We start from the raw sequence: 20,261 nt of genomic DNA, 5'->3' as shown, positions 1-20,261 counted from the left end.
CTCCTGTCCCATACATAGAAGTTGGGGACTTTGAAAGGGCTATACCCTCAGTGAAAAGATGGACTAGAAAAAAAAAAATCTGCCCACCATCAAAGGAAGAAAAGATAACCATTTTGGATCTATGATTTAATCTTAGGCTCAGATCCAAGTGGAGAAAAGGAAAATAAAAGAATAAAGACTCTGCTGAGTTTATAACCATAGCCCTGAACTCTGCAAATCTGGGTTTGAAATTTACATTGCCTCCTTAGTCCAGAAAACCCCAGGTCAAGAAATTAAAGCAGTCTCAGGCCAGCAGTGCTCTGTAATATCTGGCAGAGGGAAAAGAGAATTGTCTCTGGAGGAGCACACCATCAATCCAGGCCCTTAGGTTCCCTTGAGGTTTAGGGTAGTCAAACCGCTTGCAATCAAAGAGGTGTAAGACACATGAGGAACCACAGTGGAAATCTTTAGAAACAACAAATAGTAGAATTCTACCTAGAAGGACTTTAGACACTGGAATAACTAGGTACAGTATATGAAATAAGTAAGTTTAAAATGTTGAACAGCCCTGCTGGTGTGGCACAGTGGTTGAGTGTTGATTCATGCACCAAGAAGTGGCTGGTTCAATTCCTGATCAGGGCACATGCCCCAGTTGTGGGCTCTATCCCTTGTGGGAGCCATGCAAGAGGCAGCCAACCAATGTTTCTCTCTCATTGATGTTTCTATGTCTCTCCTCTCTCTCTCTCTAAAAATCAATAAAAACATATTTAATAAATAAATAAAATGTTGAACAAAGTAAAACAGAAGTAAAATTCAAGCAAGAAATAAACTATTAAAAATGACCAGACAGATTAGATGGATAGATAGATAGATAGATAGACAGATAGATAGATAAAACTTCTTGAAACAAACTCAAATCATTGAAATTGAAAACCCAGTGGAACTGGTTAAACAGTTGAATAGAGAATTTGTGCACTGCAAGACAGATCTAAAGAAAAGACTTATAGTGCAGCACGGAGATAAAGAAATAAAAAATATAAGAGACATGGAGGACAGAATGAGATGGTCTAAATTATGTCTAATAGTAGATCCTGAAGATGTGATTTAGAGACAAGCAATCTTTGAAAAATAATGACTAAGAATTTTGCAAAATTGACAAAGGACATGAATCATCAGATTCGGGAATCAAAAGAAATCCCAGCAAGATAAGTAAAAATTAAATCACATGTACACACATCATAGTGAGATTGCAGAAAAACCTTTAAGAATGCCCCAGGGAAAAGACAGATTGCTTATAAAATAACAAGCAGACCAATAACCACAACAATAGCAGCGAGAGGCAGTGGAATAACATCATCAGCATGTTGAGGGAAAATAACTACCTAAATTCTAAACTCAGCTTCACTCTCACTCAAATATAAGAGGACAGCTCTTGGGCTCCAGCAACAGCCGCAGCTGGTGCCCCAGCACATGCCCAGGTGCCCCAGAACCCGTCGTTGGGCCCCAGTTCAGGATCCTGACAGTGCTCAAGGCAAGATGTTGCACAGCTTGGAAAACCGAGATGCTCAAATTAAACAACTGTAAGATGCTGTCACAAACGTGGAGAAGCATTTTGAAGAGCTGCGCCAAATCTTTGCTGCTTATGTGCAGAGAACTGCCAGACTGCGAGACAAAGCAGACCTCCTGGTGAACCTCTACATGCCTCTACAGAGACCCCAAATTTAAAGCAAGGCCTGGAAAACTGTGCTGATGAGTTTGCCAAACTTCAGGATTATCAATAGGCAGAGGTTGAAATACTTAAAGCCAAAGTAGCTGAACCATTGAAAGCTTATGGAACCATTGTTAAAACAAAACGAGATGGCCTCAGAGCAACATTAACAGCAAGGAATCGAGAAGCTAAACAGTTAACTCAGAAAGAACACATCAGCAAAACCCATCGGACTGACATGTTATTTCAATGGCAGAAACGAAATTACAGAGAGCGACAATGGATGCTACCCGAAGAACTCATCATCTGGAGGAAAGTATTGACAATTTTGAAAAGCAGAAAATAAAACACATACAGACTATATTTTCAGAATTTGTCACTATTGAAATGTTATTTCACAGCAAAGCTTTAGAGGTCTACTATACGGCGCCCACCAAAATATACAAAAGAGTGAAGAAGAAGATTTAGAGGTTTTCTGAAATTCTCTATATCCACCAGATTGTTCATCTCCTTTAGATATTGTAAGAGCAAATTCAGAGTCACCTCTTCAGACATCACTGTTAGCTAAGTGTGCACCTGGAAGGGGACAGGTGTCCACCTGTAGACCGAGAAAGGATCAACAAACGGAAAATGCTGATAAAGAGAATGAAGATTTAGATGTAACAGAAGAAAATTAACTTTCTTAAGTAAACGTCACATTTCCATTTTTATCTTGGACAACTTAGAATCCAGAATTACTGAATTGTAAAACTTTATGCTGGCTTCCTACATTAAACCTCAAAATGAAATACTACTGGAAATAGAAAATAATTAAAGGAAACTTGTGCTGACAAAGATGAAGGCTTTAAAAAACATTACACACCAGTCTTTTCAACATCCTGTCTAGCAGCATGTGACCTTTTTATATAGGTTCCATTTTTAAAAATTGATTATGCATTTCAGAAGTATTTCATATTACTTAATGCACTATACCTAGTCGAGGTTGCAATAGTAAGTAGATGACAAAAAATAAAACATTTAACTATTCCACTTGCTCCTTTTAGGCTAAGACACCATGCTTTCATTACCAGTTAAAAGGGTACTGGATAGTTGTTTTGATTAAATACAAATCCTACCCTGTAAAGTCTTAATAAAAATGACAAGGGTTTTTCCTCCTCATTTTTTTTCACTTTTATTACAACCTGAAGTTTCATCATTTAATACATAATTTTACTCTTCAACAAGAGTGTAATCACTCTTTGATTAAAGGTAATGAAAACTCAGGATACAAGTGTTTTACAGCTATACTTAAACATAAATTTTAGCTTTCAAAAGAAAGCCACAGTTGGCCTGATTCTAATTTTAAAACAAAACTGCTGTCATGCTAAAACTGTACATGGTGCTACAACTTTTGAAAAGCTATAATTTGGTGGAATGTTGCCTAAGAAAACACCATGGAAAACCATAAATCATTAAAAAGTCTATGAAAATTTTACCAAATTACTATCTAATAAATAAGGAGAGTGTACAGTCACTCTCACTCCTGAAAATGTAAAACAACTTAATCAGAGCCTTTCATTATGTCTGATGCTTTTGTTTCTTTGAATGCAGAATTGTACATTATTATTTCATGGATCCCACTCAGGCATATAAAAATTATGAAACTTATAAAATTATTTGGGAAAACTACAAAACACAATTATTTATAACAGAAAAATAAAGACTTTCTAGGAAAAGAAAAGAATAAGAGGACAATACTGTCAATGGATGAATGGATAAAAAAGATGTGGGATATATACACACAATGAAATATTCGGCCTTAAAAGGAAAGGAAACCCCGCCATTTGCAACAACATAGATAAACCTAGAGGACATTACACTAACTGAAATAAGCCATATGCAGAGAGAGAAAAGCTGCATGACCTCACTTATATGTGGAATCTAAAATAATCAAACTCATAAAAATAGAGAGTAGAATTGTGGTATCAGGGCTGAGAAGAAGGGAGAAATAGGGAAATGTTGGTCAAGGGGTACAAAGTTCCAGTTATGCAAGATAAGTTCTGAAGATTTAATGTACAACAATGTGACTATAGTTAGCAATACTGTAAAGTATCCTTGAAATTTGCTAAGAGTTATCACCATGCACACATATCACACACAAATAGTAACTACTGAGGTGATGGCTATGTTAATTAGTTTGATTGTGGTGAATATCTCACAATGTATACATATATCAAATCTTCAGGTTGTACATCTTACATAAATACAGTTTTAATTTAGTGAGTTATACCTCACTAAAACTAAGGAAAGAAATAGGAGAGCAATAGCCTTTCAGACAAAGAACTGTGTTTACCACCACACACCTTCACTAAAGGACCAAAATAAGAGAAATGGTTTCCGAAAGATCTTGTACAAGATGGAATTGAGAACAAAGAAAAGAGTAAATATGTACGCAAAGCTAAACAAGCATCAGTTCTATTAAATGGTAATAATGGCTCAGATTGGGATAAAAACGATTTGAAACTGACTTAGTGTACAATAATAGTAAGACATGGAAGATGGGAAGAGGGTGATTACCTTTAAACATTAAAGGTACCTGCTAACGTTTTAAAGAGTCACCACTAAAATGAAAGCTAAACTTTCCAACTCAATAGAGGAAGAAATGGAATTATTTTTAAAACCTTAAAGTTAAGTAAGACATGAACAGTCCCTGACCTTGAAAAGCTCAGAGTCTCCTCAAGGAGACAAGCAAATAAGGACATAATTCTACAAATAAAGACAATGTTTTAAATACATGATAAGGTCAATTACTGATGAGAATACAGGAAACGGGTTGTGGTAGTCACAGCCCTCATGAGTGTAAATTGGTGCAGTTGCTCCAAAGAGCCACTTGCCATGGGCTCCCCTAGTATGACCCTCTCATTGTGGGGCCCTTAGAGTCATTCGCTATGTGCAGGTGTGTGCAAAGTGGGCACATATGGGCACACTACTGCAGCATTGTATGAATACCAAGCCCCAGAAACAACCTAAACACCCACTAATAAAAAAAAAAGTGCAGTTTAGCCACTACATAGAATATTTCCCTGCAGTAAAAGGAAGACAAGGTAGATGTACTATGATCTATTATCCAATAGCAAACACTCACCCTACACACACGCCCCCTCCACCACCACCACCTCCCAGGCAGAGCTCTTCCAAGCCCAGGACAGGGCCCTGGCACCTCATAGATGCACAATAAATGTGAACTCAAATGAACTGAACCGGGCCAAGAACACAGAGAGGGATCAGGAGAAATAGAGATTATAAGCCAGGAGGAGCTTCTAGCAGAAAGAGAATAAGAGAGAGGAAGAAAGTCCCTGGCTGATGCTATGGAGATGCTTTGTCCACAAACAAAGGGCAGAAGCAGAGGGGAAACCCATGGACCAGACCCAAGCACAGCTGCTGCAAAGGTGCTTACACTCCCCCCAAGCCCACAACCAAGGGGATCTGGGTATTTGGAACCAGATCCAGACTGACGGTGGGAAGAGAAGCCTGGAAAAGGCCCAGGCAGCAAGCCCCCGCCCTTGCCTCCTTCCCACACTATCAGCTCTTGTCTTCCTGTTTGACCAAACTTGTCAAGTGTGTTTTTGAAAGCCCCTATCTTTGGGAAGATTTATGGGGGAGGGGGAGTCCAGATCTTTCAGGGGCCACAGTGACCACCCAGCCCACAGCTCTGCACCTCTGCCTTGAACTCCCAGAGAGGGGAATGTCTGCAGTGCTTGAGCCACCGGGCTCACTTCCTACCAGACCTCTCTCCCATGAGAAGCCTAAGGGTTACATAAATCTTAGAGTGTGAGTGTGTGTGTGTGTGTGTGTGTGTGTGTGTGTGTGTCTGTCTGTGTGCATGTGCCCTTGTATGTGCATGCTCCAATATGACTCCTATCTGACCACGTATTAAAATTGTCTCCCGCTATGTGCTGGGTGCTTTTTTGAACACTGGAGATGAATCAGCTCCTTTCCAGGTCTGAGCCCTGACTACCTCTCATGACTCTTCATTCGCCATTTTGTGCTTTATGTAGAATATTAGTACATCCTACACACGACAGGTTGTTTCTCACTGCCAGGCCTTCACTCACTGCTGTTCCTCCTCCTAGAACTCCTTTCCTCTCTTACCTGATTAACATTTTTCTGTCTTCCAGACTTGGCTCAGGTGTTATTGCCTCCAAGAAGCCTTCCCTGTCACCCCTCCAATCCTAGTTGAGCTAGGTGGCTCTCTTTGGGGTTTTCATCGCGACCTGGGCTTATGTTTATTGTGAAACATATGGTAATATTAAAGCCAATATTAAAGGAGTGCTTCCTATGTTCCAGGAGTGGTACTAAGCAGTTAACATATATTAATGTATTTAATCTTCATAATATCCTGATAAAATGGGATAGCTTCTAGCTCCTGAAAGCCATTCTCTCTCCTTTTTTACTAATTTAGCTCTAACTCTGTTGGGAATAGCAATGTGCCCAGCTTAATAATCACATCTCTTTCCTAACCTTACAATTAAATTCTGATCAATAGTATGTAGGTGGAAGTTGTTAGAAGAGAGTTATTGGAAAACCCCTTAAAAAGTGATTGATGCACGTGGAAAGTACATATTGCCCTTCCTCTTTAATCCTTCCAGCCTGGAATGTTAACATGATGGCTTGAGCCACAGTAGTCATCTCACAACCATGAGGCAATTTTGAAAAAGCAGGCCACATGCTAAAAATGATGGAATAGAAAAACAAAAGTCCTATTTTTTATATGGCCAAGTACACTCCTATTGGACCAAGTGATAATAATTATTAACTCCGAGACAAAATCATAAATACAACTATCTAAAGGCACTGGAGAGTGAACAAAAGCAGGCAGATTGTGAATGGGAGTTGATATTTGGAATAAGGGATGGGGAACAGGCTCTTTCCCATTTTTATGGCTTTTAGCTTGAACACAGTTCAAAGTCAGCTTAAGCAGACACTGAGCAGAGAGCACTATGTGGGGTAGCTAAAGCTCTTATAAAAACCCTTAGTTTTTCTGGCTTAAAGAACCAGAGGAGAAAGCTTGGGGAAACCTTAGCTGCTGGGAAGTGAAAGGGGAATTCTGGAAAGGAGAGAGCCGAAGACAACAAACCCTAAATTCTCTGCATAAACTCTGTCAAACCTCTGGTGAGTGCTGGCCCATGCCTTCACGGAGCATGCTCAAAGCTGACCAGCTGGGGATAAAAGAACTCAGTGAGAATTGTGTTGCTGCCTCAGAAACAGTTTGCAGTTTGAGTCCAACCAAGTTCATTACCAGCTAAAACCAAAAAATCAACACTCTTCATAAGAACAGAACAAAGGTTCAGTGCCTCCACAATATTACACTCACAATGTCCAGGATACAATTTAAAAAATTAGTCAACATATATGACGAACAGAAAAGCATGACCAATTTGTAAGAGAAAGGACAATTCATGGACACCCAGATGTTGGAATTAGCAGACAAAGATTTTAAAGCAGTTATTATATTTATGATCAAGGATGTAAAGACTGTACAATAGTAATGAAGGAAGATGGGTACAGATGTTTGTGCTCCTGCCCCTGGGCTGAGTGTACCTGGAGAAGATAGAATACCTGTGCAGAGTTGGGATTGAGAGGAGAGAGAGAGAGAGACAGGGGAAAGGAGTGATATAAAGGGAAGGGAAAGGAAAAAAGAGAGGCCAGGTGAAGAGAGAAAAGTGCAGAACGGCAAGTGCATGGGTTCCCGTCGCTGCAGAACAGTGTCCTGAGAAGGGACAGCTGGCCCCTGCCTCCTGACCACTGTAACCCGAGAGTTGCCCTTTTCCAGATGCCTCGGCCCTCATCCTGTCACCTCAGGAGCATTGTTCACCCTGTGACCCTCCAACTCCAGCTTCCTCTGAAACTGCTACATCCAGGCAAGGACACTCCAATATGCATCCAACATGCAGGGAGAGGAAAAAGGAAATAAACACAGGCTCTGCTACGAAGTAGGAGAGTTATAGCATAGGACTCATCCTGTGCAACTGCAAAGCCCCTTCCCATCCCCACTCACAGCTTCCGCCTACGTGGTGGGCACCACGTGGACTTGTACTCAGTTGCCCCCAGGAGGGCTCCATCTAGCCAGCCGGGCCACCGCCAGCATTGCCCAACCACACCTTCATGTTGAGGTGCAATGGGGCTGTATTAGTGTTGAGAGTGGTCTTGGGAGGACTTTGTATACTCAAGGTATGGTTTCTGCAAGTACAACACTCAAGTCATAGCCCTTTGGTCACTGGCAGCAGCAAATAGAACATAAACCCCAGCACCTAAGCCACATTCACCCCCTTGCCTCAGGCTCCTTCACAGCTGATGTCTGCCCCTCGTAATGGTTCTATGGGATTACCAGGACAGCCTTCTTTCACTTTACATAGGTGAAAACTGAGGCCATCAGAACATAAGAGATGGGTTTCATTTTGCTCAGTGATATACAAAAAATAGCAGATGTAGGTCTACAACCCAGGGGTCCTATGCCCCAGCCAGAGCTCTGTCCCACTAGCCAGAGAGGCAGGTGCCTTCCCCCCATCCACTGTGTTATCCCACACCCCTACTATTGCTTGTGATATAGGCATGTTCATCTCCACTCAGCTATGAACTCTTAGAGGGTAAGGACTGTGTCCCTTCACTGCTGTCTCCAGCAGCCAGCAAGGAGTAGACAGAGACTTGCAAGTATGATGTAAAAGCTTAAATCAGCTTTGGGAAGAGAAGACTAAGCTGCAGTGCAAGGCAAACATTTTCCAGTAGTTGCCCTTTCTCTCCCAGCAAGCATGTGACCGCAGCCACCCCAGTGCTGGAGACCACCAGCATAAACACAACACATGTCATTTTTAGGCAAAGGAAATTGAAACCAATGAACTCAGTTGGCCACCTTTTTTTTTTCTTTTTTCTTTTTTTAACATCCCTCTAAAAACAGGCAGGCAAAGCAATTGGTTCAGAACCTGGGGAGCTGGAATGCATTTGGGGGCTCTGAGGTTGTCCAACCGGAACCTGCACATCCACAGACTCCACCTCATTTCCCGGGCCCTGACAGGCTGATTGAGCCCGGACAGGAAGAGTAACTGGCGGGTGATTGCAGACTATCCAGTGTCAGCTCATTGTTCCGGGAGGAAGCTGTCAGGACCAGACCTCCCGGGAGTGCCTGGGGCCTCTGGTTCTTATTTTTCCATTTGTAGGTGGGAGGATGTTGAGGGGGGTGGCAGGGAGCCATCATCCTTTCTCCCATCCAACCGGACACTCCCAAGGAGATGTCATCAGCCCAGGGTCTCCACATTCCCAACTCCCAAGACCTCAGATGAGGGGAACAGGGGCCACCTAATGCTGTTTTCCCCTGGGCTTCCCATAAAAACAAAAGTTGTGTGATTTTTTATTTTGGTTAGAACAATTAACGTCAGATCTACCTTCCTAACAACATTCTAAGTGTATACTAAAGTATTATTGACTGCAGGTACAACGTTGTACAGCAATCCTCTAGAATTCATTCATCTTGCTTAACTAAAACTTTATGCCCAATGATTAGTAGCTCCTCATTTCCACTCTTCCCCAGCCCCTGGAAACCACCATTCCACTCTTTGACTCTATGCATTTGACGATTTTAGATACCTGAGATAAGTGGAATCATGCAGTATTTGTCTTTCTGTATTGGCTTATTTCACTTAGCATAATGTCCTCAAAGTTCATCCATGTTATCGCACATTGCAGAATTTTCTTCTCTCTTAAGGCTGATCAGTATTCCATTATATGTACATATCACGTTTTCTCTATCCATTTACCTATGGATGGACATTTAGATTGTTTCCACATCTGGGCTATTGTGAATAGTGCTGCAGTGAACGTGGGAGTGCTAATATCTCCTTGAGATTCTGATTTCAATTCTTTTGAATAAATACCCAGAAGTGGAATTACTGCTTTTATTTTTTTAATGTTGAGGAACCTCCATACTGTTTTCCATAGTGGCTGCATCATTTTGCATTTCCACCAACAGTCTGCAAGGGTTCCAGTTTCTCCACATGTTTGCCAATGCTTTTGTCTTTTGTTTTTTGACAGTTTCCCTCCTGACAAATGTGAGATATCTCATTGTGGTTTTGATTTGTATTTCCCTAATGATTAGTAACGTTGAGCAAGCACCTGTTTGTATACTTGTTGGCCATTCGTGTGTCTTCTTTGGAGAAATGTCAAGTCCTGAACCCATTTTTAAATCAGGTTATTAGTTCTGTTGCTATTGAGTTGTAAGAATTCCTTATATACTTTGGAGATTAACCCCGTATCAAATATATAATTTGCAAATATTTTCTCTCATTCTGTAGGTTGCCTTTTCACTCTGTTAACTGTTTCCTTTGCCGTGCAGAAGCTTTTCAGTTTTTATATAATCCCACTTGTTTATTTTGTTTTTGTTGCCTTTGCATTTAGGGTCATATCCAAGGCGAATGTCATAAAGATTTTTCCTGTTTTCTTCTAGAAGTTTTAGTTTCAGGTCTTATTAAGTCTTTAATCCATTTTGATTGATTTTTGTGTATGTGTAAGATAGGGGTCAATTTCATTCTTCTTCATGTGGATATACAGTTTCCCAACACCATTTGTTGAAGAAACTATCTCTTCCCTACTGTGTATTCTTGGCATTCTTGTCAAAGATCAGTTGACCATAAATGTATGGATTTATTTCTGGGCTCTGTATTCTGTTCCACTGATCTATATTTCTGTTTTTATGCCAGTACCATGCTGTCTTGATTACTGTAGCTTTATAATATATTTTTAAATACCTCAACATAATAAAGGCTATATCTGAAAAGCCCACAACTAACATCATAACCAATAGTGAAAAACGTAAAGCTTTTCCTCTAAGATCAGGAAAAAGGCAAGTAGGGCCACTCTCACCACTTCTTTTCAACGTAGTACTGGAAGCCATAGCCCGAGACATTAATCAAGAAAATAAAAGGCATCCAAATAGGAAAGGAAGAAGCAAAATTGTCCCTGTTTGCATATGACATGGTCTTATACACAGAGAACCCTAAAGACTCCACAAAAATACTATTAGAATATACGAATTCAGTAAAGTTGCAGGATATAAAATCAACATACACTCACATTTCTGTATACTAAAAACAAGCTATCTGAAAAGAAAATTTAAGAAACAATCTCATTTACAATAGCACACAAAAAATTACTGAGGAATAAACTTAGCTAGGAGATGAAAAACTTGTATACTGAAAACTTGTTTTGTTCCAAAAAAATATTAATGAAAGAAACTTTTTTAAAACCACAAACAAATGAAAAGACATCTACATTCATGGATTAGAAGACTTATACTGTTGGGTTGTGGTTTTTTGTTTGTTTTTACTGATATCCAACTGCTTTACTATTATTTTTGGCAAACACAATCTTTTCTCCCACCACGTTGCAGTGGCACCTTTGTTGTAAATCAAGAAACTACATATTGGGTCTTTCTAGTCTGTTCTATTAGTTTGTCTGTCCTTTTGCCAATACTACACTGTCCTGATTACTGCAGTGTATAGTAAGTCTTAAAACCTGGATGTGAAAAACTTCTAACTTTGTTCTTTTTCTTCAAGATTGCTTGGTCTTTTGCTTTGTTATATAAAGTTCAAAATCAATTTGTAAATATTCACCCCCAAAACATTCTGTTGAAAAGTTGATTGAGGTGGGACTGAATATAGATCAATTTGGAAAGAATTGACGTCTTCACAATATTGAATTTCCTAATCCATAAACAAGAAACATCTCTCCATTTATTTAGATTTTCTTTGAGTTTTCTCAACACTGTTTTATAGCTTTCAGTGCAGAGGTTTTATTCATTGTTAATTGGATTTTTTTTTATATTTTTAATTTTTGATGCAACTATAAATAGTATCACTTTTTAAATTTCACTTTCCAATTTCTGGTTACTAGTCATAAAAATACAAATAACCAAGCTTGGCACCATTTCCTTGAAGAAACCATTACTTTCTTTACTGCAAAAAAAGGAAGAAAAAAAAGAAATGCAAAAGATTTTTGTACATTGCCTTTATATCCAGGGGTCTTACTAAATGTAGTTATTAATTATGTTGTTTGTAGATTCTTTTGGATTTTCCAATATGCAATCATTCACCTGCAAGTAGAGAACTGTATACTTTTTGCTTTCAAATCTTCATGTCTTCTTGCACTGTCTAGGCCCCTGAGTACAAGAGTGAAAGAAGTGACGATAGTGGACACCCTTGTCTGGCTTCCAACCTCAGAAGGAAAGTGCCCAGTATTTCAACAATAAGTATAATGTTACAGGGGTTTTTATGTTAGCTATATAGGTTTTTCTGCAGATACCCTTTATCAGATTGAGGAAATCCCTTTCTATTCCTAGTTTGATTGGGATTTTTATCATAAATTGATGCTGAATTTTATCAAATAACTTTTCATACATCTACTGAGCACAAGTAGTACCACAATTCACATCATGATGAATTCTTTGGAGTGGGGGCTTAAAATGACAGGTTCTGGGGATTATCGTCACCCCTTTGGAATGTCTATATGGAAATGGAAACACTACATGATGGGTTGGTAGAGAGTCATAGAAAGTCTGTTACTAAGAGAACTTTGCCTACCAGAGATTGAAAAGAGGTGTCATTTTTCCACTCCAAATTTTTCAAATATTGTTATCTTGGTGACTGTTTTTATTTAACCATTTGGTGCCAATGTTTCTGTTACCCAGGCATTAAATCCAGAGTTGTGTTTCTTGGGTCTCCCCACTCTACAGGAAAAATGCTGCTGGGTTCTCTAGGAGTCCAGATTTCCCCATCACCAGCCTCCCCAGAGGTAAGTGGCTGAACTGTGCCTGGGAAAGAATCAAGAAATGGCCCCCTTCCTCTCCCTTTCTTCCCTGCAGGTCCCCAGGATCTCCTGGTGCCACCTCAGCATTCAGAATGAACTCCTCAGGCCCTGTCCACCTACTTCCTCACGTCTCTCCCATCCAAAGTAGGCTACAGAAGATGAGCATCTTGGGGGGGGGGGGGCAAGAGTGGGGTGAGAGGGGGAGTACTGCTGAGTGATCTGGAGGTCCAGGAAAGCCCACCACATAGGTGACCTCCCAGCCCAGACCCAGGAACCTGAACACTTTCGTCCCTGGGATCACACCATACTTGAGGGAACTTCAAACAACTTCATTAGCAGGGCTGGAGAACTATCTACAGAAACTAATAAACATCCTAACACCTCCAGATGCTACAATCTGAGCACAAATTGTCACAGGACAGATCAAAGAAGGTCAGCAAAAGTTGGAGGATAAGACCTCTTGCCCGGACCAGACCAGAGCTCTTTTCTAGGCCTTGCTAGTTCAAGGCCACTATTTCCTAGTGAGGAAGGTCTGGGTCTTGACATAAACTCATTTTGAGCCACTGGGAGTTAACCCACAGCACACTGTGGTATGTTCAGTAACTCCCAACTACACCATTTGTGGCCTTTGTAAAATCTCAACCTAAAGAGCCTCTCCCTCCAGATGCTGTTAAGTATGATGCCTGGTCCAGGTGGCTCCTGCCTGGATGTCATAGGGAAGAGTCTGGTGTCCAAACTGAACCAAACCAGACAAGCAGTTGTCTGGGAGCTGACAGTCTTGCTGGATGCATTCTATATTTCCACCCTCAGAGCCTTGGGTCTCAACTGGTTGCTGCCCATCCTCAGCAACTGAGCCACACCCCTCCACCTCAACACTGAAAAGTGGCTCATCCTTCAAATGTCCATCTCTCCACAAAGCTTCTTTGATCACCTCAGTGGGGTGGCAACCCACTCGTTGAATTCAGGGACCATGCCATTCTCTTCTCACACCACACATTGTCCTATAACTGTCCTCTTGATTTGTTTGGTCCTTTGTTTTTCCAACTGCTGTGAGTGTCCCTTGAGACCAGAGACCAAGTATTCCTGGTTTTGGTAGCAACTTCTGCTCCTCGAGCATTTCTGGGTACATTTTGGGAAGACTGACAAACTAAGTGATGCCTCCTGGATCATTCCTGGCCCCCTCACCATGCCTGGACATCCTGTGGGCCAGCACCTTGGATACTTACCATCATTGGGCAGCAGGGTCCTTTGACTGTCATACCCACCAGTGGGAAGCTGTTAGGCCAAACCTGGATCAGGACCAACTTTGCCCTGGGAGCAAACTCCAAGTGTGGCTATTTGGATAAGCTTTTGCCAAGCTGTGGGAGCTTGGAGGAGCTAGGCCAGAGCCTTCAGGAAACCCCACAGGGGCGTGGAGCATGGACATCGCATTTGGCACACAGCATGCCGGAGGAATGCAGCCAGCAAGACAGCCTGCCTGCCCGCTCACTGCCGCTCTCCCCTAAGTCCAGCACATTTGCAAAGCTTTGGCACAAGGCTGCTCCCATCCTCGCCGGCATGGGTTTATGGATATTAAAAATGTGCTGATGTGAATCACATGCAAACACGCTTCACTAGCAGTGCTGCGTGCAGGAACACTGCTCTTTTTATCGCCTCCTCCACCTCTGTTGGAAACGTTCATCCACAGATGATGTGGAGATTAGTGGGGCGTCAGGCTGCTGCGTGTTTTTAGGCAGCCTGTCAGCTTCCATCAGCTACGGCTAGGATGCAGAGGAGGCTGAGACGCACCTCAGTGCCCCTGTCCTGGGCCTGTGGGCAGAGACTGGGACAGGGAAGTGGCTTAGGAGTGGAATAAGACATATTCTCAAGTATCCAGGCTGTAGCCATTACCCTGTAGGAATATGGTGGCCTGATAGCATCTCTAGAGTACACTCTCTCAGGTTGGCAAACAGCATCAGTGAAAGTCCAAACCCTCCTACTCTGGGACAGCGACTCTCACTCTCCTTCCCTGTGGGGTTGCCAAGTAAAATACAGTACCATGGGAAAGGTGGAAGTGCACTAGATAGCCCCTGCCCTGAGTGCATGCAGGAAGATATCAGAACTGGAAGCAGACATTCTGAGAATGTCCATGGTTTGGGTTTGGGGGAAGATGATCTGGGAGCCCAGAGGTCCCTCTGCTAGGAGATCAGGGAGTGAGCCTTGAACCATGGCTAGGCCCTAAACAAACTGAGACTGGGATATGGCATTCCAGGTGGCAGGAAAGGTCTGAGCAAACGTGGGGATGTGGGAAAGCACATTGAGGACATCCATTCTCCACATCGCCCTGTCCCCAAGTTGCCTCGAATAATGGCTGTCATCATCCCAGGCATTATATCCAAACCCAACCATGACCGGAAACAAGCGATCTCTGCCTGTCTGTCCAGAAACCAGTGTTGGCGAAGGAAAGCCAATCTGAAGGAGGAGAAACTGGCAGGAGGAAGGAGCCTGTCTTGGCCTATCTGACTAGGGCATCCCTGTGCCACTGCTGCCATGCGCTATCTTCATTGTCCACAGCGTGGTCTGTCTGGACTGCCCAGGCATACTGCATAGAGCATACTCTATACATCTCTGTCCATACCTAGCATGCTGCTTGGTTCACAATGGACTCTAAGGACCTCATCTAGAAAACAGGAATCATGATGCCCATCCTCACTGGGTTACCGTTAGCACCTACTTGGGGCCACCTCACTGCATGGCTCCAGAAGGCTGTAGCCACAGGGAGGGCAATGGGAACTCTGAGTGCTACAGTCTGGCCCTCTCTATGTAGCTCAGAGGGGTCAAGCTAGTGGGGCCAACATTTATGGGACTCTTACCATGTTATATTCCAGATAATTATTTTAAACAATCCTTATAGTGAGGTAGGACACTATTTTATCCCCATATGGGGAAACTGAGGCATGGAGTATTAAATAGCCTAGTCAATGTCACACTTGTAGCAAGTGGCCATGTGGGATGTGAACCACTTCAGTTGACCTCAGAGCCTGTGTTTTAAACCATAGTGCCCCTCTGCCCCTGAGAAGGCCCCACACTTTCCGTCTACAAGAAGTAACTTCAAAATCCAAACTCTTAGAAAAGAGCCCAGATTGTGAACGTACAGCACAGCAGAGCTGGGGAGGACTTTCACAGCCCCCTACCCCCAAGTCCTCCTCGCCTGCCCTCCCTGCCATCTTGTTTCTGAGAAGAGCCTAAGGCCTAGACAGGGAATGAATGGCCCCCTACCGGTCCTGCCTGAGCTCTCTGTAGCAAGTCTAGCATCTTTTCCCTGACTCCCTCTGCCTTTCCAATAGAGGCTCTACCTGTCCTCTGTGGGGGACACATGGACACTCAGTAGCTATATCAGGAAGTACCCACAGGGTTGATGCAGCTCTAGGAATGAACCCAGACAAATATCTCTTGACTTTTTGTTGATGACTGAGTACAGCCTGAGCTGAGGGTTTCCTTATAGGGGCTCCTTATAGAGTGTCCCTTCAGGGAACACTAATGAGGCCTCAAAGCCCCATCAGGGAACTGGGTCTCTTTCTCACCACCCAAAAGGAAGGAAAAGGAGGGGGTGAGCCTCAGAGCCCCAGGGTTCAGCAAACATCTAGAAGTCCCCCCCCCCAGGGCCTGCCCTAGACCCAGGGACCACCATGGGGAGACAGTTGCATCCTACTTCCTCCCCAGCTAGAGGTAACTAAACCCACCTTAGTCTACAGAGAGGGGGGGATAGAAGCATGAAATTCCATTGTGTGAAATTCCTTCTTTTGAGTTAAAACCAGTGTGAATTAGATCTTTTCTTTAGGATAATGTTGAAGGGATTAGGGAAAAATGAAGGGCCGATATATATAAAGAATGGCAAGGTCTTTAAGCATTCCAAGGTAGAACTTGGGTTAAGTTTTAATAGAAAAGTCACATTTGTAATGGCCTACCAGTTAATTAAATTTCAATCAGATATCCCCAGGTATACATGATTCTATAAGCAGACAAGTCACGTTAACCTCTTGGCTTCTAGAACCCTGTCATGCTCATGCATATGCCTCAGGTTGAGCAGCTGGAGGTCAGGACCAATTTTAATACTAGAATCTGAGGGGTCACTCAATCTTGGGGTCATCACCTTGTCACCATGAAGGGCGCCTCTTATGATCGCCCCCACCCCCGGTATCCTGGGAATCCAATGACGTCATCAACAATAATCAGCACTGGTTACTAGGATAGACTAGCCCTGGTACATTACAGAGTTGGAAAAATTTCAGCCAAATACCAAACTGCCTTAGAAACCTGGTACTCTTCATTTGTGTTAAATATTGGCTTTATGATCAGCTTCTCAAATGCTAAAAACAGTTTCATGCCACATTTATTTCCATTCATCAACTCAAAAGCATCTTGGGCCTGGCCTAACCAATCTCAGGGACTGCTTAGTAAACCTAGAACAGGTGAAGACTGTGTTTGGCAGACCTGAAACCACACAACAAGTGGCCATGTGGCCCACAAGAGGATGTTGGTCCTGTGGCTGCCAGCCCTGGGTGGGGAGAGTGGCTGGGGGCAAACCCAGGCTTCCTCAGAGCTTCTCGCTCACCATCAGTTTGTTGCCTTTGATGCTTATAGCTGCTGAATTTCACTTTCCATCTGGCTTCCTAGACAGGCCATTGAGAAAGGCCAGGTGGTGGGGCTCTAGGACTGTCATCTGAAATGACACCCCTAAGCCCAAGAGAACAGGATGTGAACAAAAGTCAGCAACTGCTCAGGGACCCAAGTGCAGCAAGAAGCATTCCTTTCGTTCCAGGAGAGACCAGGTCTGGAATGGCTCAGGGACACCTGGTCTATCCCCAGGGAAGGACCACCTGAGGCTAAGGGGGAACTGGGGGGAGGCCTCATGAAAGGAAAGATCCATGTGGTAGCAAGTGCCTCCTCAACCTTTCCTGAGGCCCATTTCCCACCCAGGGGGTGGTATGGGACCTCTGCCCCCAGATGCTTTGCCAAGTTTCCCCTTGTACCTTCTTTAAGTTGTCTAGGAAGGTTTGTTGTGTGTGTCCCAAGTTTTTGCTAGAAGCTAGGAAACCTACATTCAGGTCCTAAATTTGCCCCCCTCTCACTGTGTGACCTTTGGAAATTTCCTTTTCACTCTCAGGCTTGTTTGCTCATGTGTCAAATGCAGGAGTGAATAAAGCAGGTATTATCCATATCGAAGACACATCTATTTGATACATTCTATGTTCCTTTTTTATGTACTTTATTTCTTTATATATATATCTTTATTGATTTCAGAGAGGAAAGGAGAGGGAGAGAGAGAGATAGAAACATCAGTGATGAGAGAGTCATGATCGCCTATCTCCTGCACGCCCTGACAGGCGCTCGAGCCCGCAACCGGGGCATGTGCCCTGACTGGGAATCGAACCCTGATTGCCTGGATCCCAAGTCGATGCTCAACCGTGAGCCATGCCTGGCTGAGCAATGTACTTTATTTCTTTTGATCTCTACAAAACTTTGTATTAATAAGCTTGACATTCTATTGAGAGTTTACTACTATCCAGACGTTGTGCAGGGCTCTTTACATGTACTAATTCACTTAATCCTCACAATAATCCTATGATGGAGATCCTGTTATTATCTCCATGTTATAGAGGGGAAACTGAGGCATAGAGCACTTCAGCAACTTTCCAAGTCATACTGCTAATGGGTGGGGAATTTGAACCCAGGCTGCACAATTCCAGAGCACACAGGCCACTTCTCTGTTGCCTCATGCAGCTTCTATGTGACATGGGAATAAAAAGAGCACCCTCCTCGGGCAGTTATGAGCATTAGAGAGTGGTAGAGAACTTCATGAAACATAGAATGTACTCAATAAGAGTGGCCTCTTTGTATTATTATTATTATTACTATTTTCCCCTTTCTACTAGGGCTTGGAGAGGTGACGTGCAAAGCCATTTCTTCAACCCTAACAGTACTGCCCACCCCACCTCTCCTGCCTGTTGCTCCCTCCATTCGTTCAACTTAAGGCAGCCCCAGCCAAGGCCAGAAGAGTGACCCCTTACTGTCTGCTTTCCTCATTCCCAATCTTCAAATTTCTCCACTTCTGCCTTAGAGATTTCTCCTGGACTCAGTCCCTCTCCCTAAGGTCAAAGGCCGCTACCTCTCAAAGAGACACAGGATTCCCACTCCCTCTGGTAGACTAATCACAGATTACTGTGAGACCTTTCTGCAGGGGCACACCAGTCTGTGGACAGGATATAGGAGTGGAGTTCTAAGAGAGGACTCCTGGGAGCAGCCCAGGACAGAGGCTGTGGGAAGTCTTCTGGAATCCCCCAGACTAGCCCATTTCCTGGGAATGCTGATGCCCATGGCCACCACCTCAAAGCCCAGCAATGTATGAGTCTGGGAGGATGTCTAGCCTCAGGTTTTTTGGTAGATAAAGATTTGCCAAAATTTAAAAAATAACTCCTTTTGTTTTAAAAGGTAATTTAAATATATATAAATCCCCATAATCATCCTTAATATTTTCCTGTATATTTTCCCAGATTTGTTCTATGATAAAACATAAACTCAAAAAATTAAAAATAGAACTACCATATAATCCAACAATTCTACCTCTGGATATATACCCAAAGGAAACCAAATCACTATCTCAAAACGATATCTGTACCCCATGTCCATGTGGCATTATTTACAATAGTAGAGACATGGAACAATTGAAATGTCCACTGACAGATAAATGGATAAAGAAAATGTAATTTATATACACAAAGAAAGAAGAAAATCCTGCCATTTACAACAACATGGATGGACCTTGAGGGTGTTATGCTAAGTGAAATAAGTCAGACAGAGAAAGACAAACACTGTATGATCTCGCTTATATGTGGATTCTAAAAAAAATGAACTCATAGAAACAGAGAATGGATTGGTAGTTGCCAGAAGTGAGTGGGGTGGATGAAATGGGTGAAAGAGGTCAAAAAAGGTACCAACTTCCAGTTATAAAATAAATAAGTCCTCAGGATATAATGTACAGCATAGTAACTGTAGTTAACAATACTGTTTTTTTTTTTATTTGAAAGTTCCTAAAGTAGTAGATCTTAAAAGTTCTCATCACAAGAAGGAAATACTGTAATTATGTGAAATGATGGATATCAACTAAACTCCTTATGGCAATCATCATTATGTTGTACACCTTAAACTAATACAATGTTATATGTTAATTATATCTCAATAAAACTGGGGAGAGTACAGATATAATTTGTTTTAGAAACTGGAATAATATTGTAGCTACAGTTTTGTATTCATTTACGGCCTGCATTTTTTCATCTAAAAATTAATACCTAAAAATTTCTAAGTCAGCTTTGTTGTGGCAGACACGGCACATTAGCTACTCAACAGCCATTTGGTCTGATGACCACCCCCCTACTCCCTTAACTTGCTTATTTAAAAAGCTGGAAAGCCAAAAAGTCTTACCTTCCCAGAGTCCTTTGCAGATAGGGGTGGCCATGTGACACAGTTCCAGCCAATAGATGAAAGCAGAACTCACTGTGTGAGTCTTCTAGTAAAGCTGAAGTCCCATCTGGAGGAGCAGCAACCATCCTATGACCTAAGGATAAAAGCAGGAAGCTAGGTGAAATTTGGGTTCTTAATATTAATAATATCCTTGGGCTACTACACTAGCTTAGAACTGCCTACTTCTGAAAACTTGATATTGGATGACAAATAAACTCGTCTGTTAAAACCACAGTGGTTA

At 42.4% G+C, this 20,261-nt stretch overlaps 1 protein-coding gene and 1 pseudogene across 1 annotated transcript in view; one reads left to right on the top strand and one right to left on the bottom strand.

Annotated features, from left to right (window-relative positions):
* MRPS22 (mitochondrial ribosomal protein S22) overlaps positions 1 to 20,028 on the bottom strand; it is a 132,526-nt gene extending 112,498 nt beyond the window's left edge. Inside the window, exon 1 of the mRNA XM_087824961.1 lies at positions 19,982 to 20,028. Within this exon, the coding sequence (XP_087681087.1) occupies positions 19,982 to 20,015 (34 nt within the window). The 5' untranslated portion in view covers positions 20,016 to 20,028. The remainder of the gene's footprint in view (positions 1 to 19,981) is intronic.
* LOC107532611 (CBY1-interacting BAR domain-containing protein 1-like) lies at positions 1,516 to 2,364 on the top strand (annotated as a pseudogene).
* Positions 20,029 to 20,261: the final 233 nt, after the last annotated feature.

This window comes from Miniopterus natalensis, chromosome 15, assembly GCF_054644295.1.
Source record: "Miniopterus natalensis isolate mMinNat1 chromosome 15, mMinNat1.hap1, whole genome shotgun sequence".
NCBI lineage: Eukaryota > Metazoa > Chordata > Mammalia > Chiroptera > Miniopteridae > Miniopterus > Miniopterus natalensis.
Note: the sequence above shows the minus strand (reverse complement) of the source record. Positions and strands in the feature narration are given on the sequence as shown.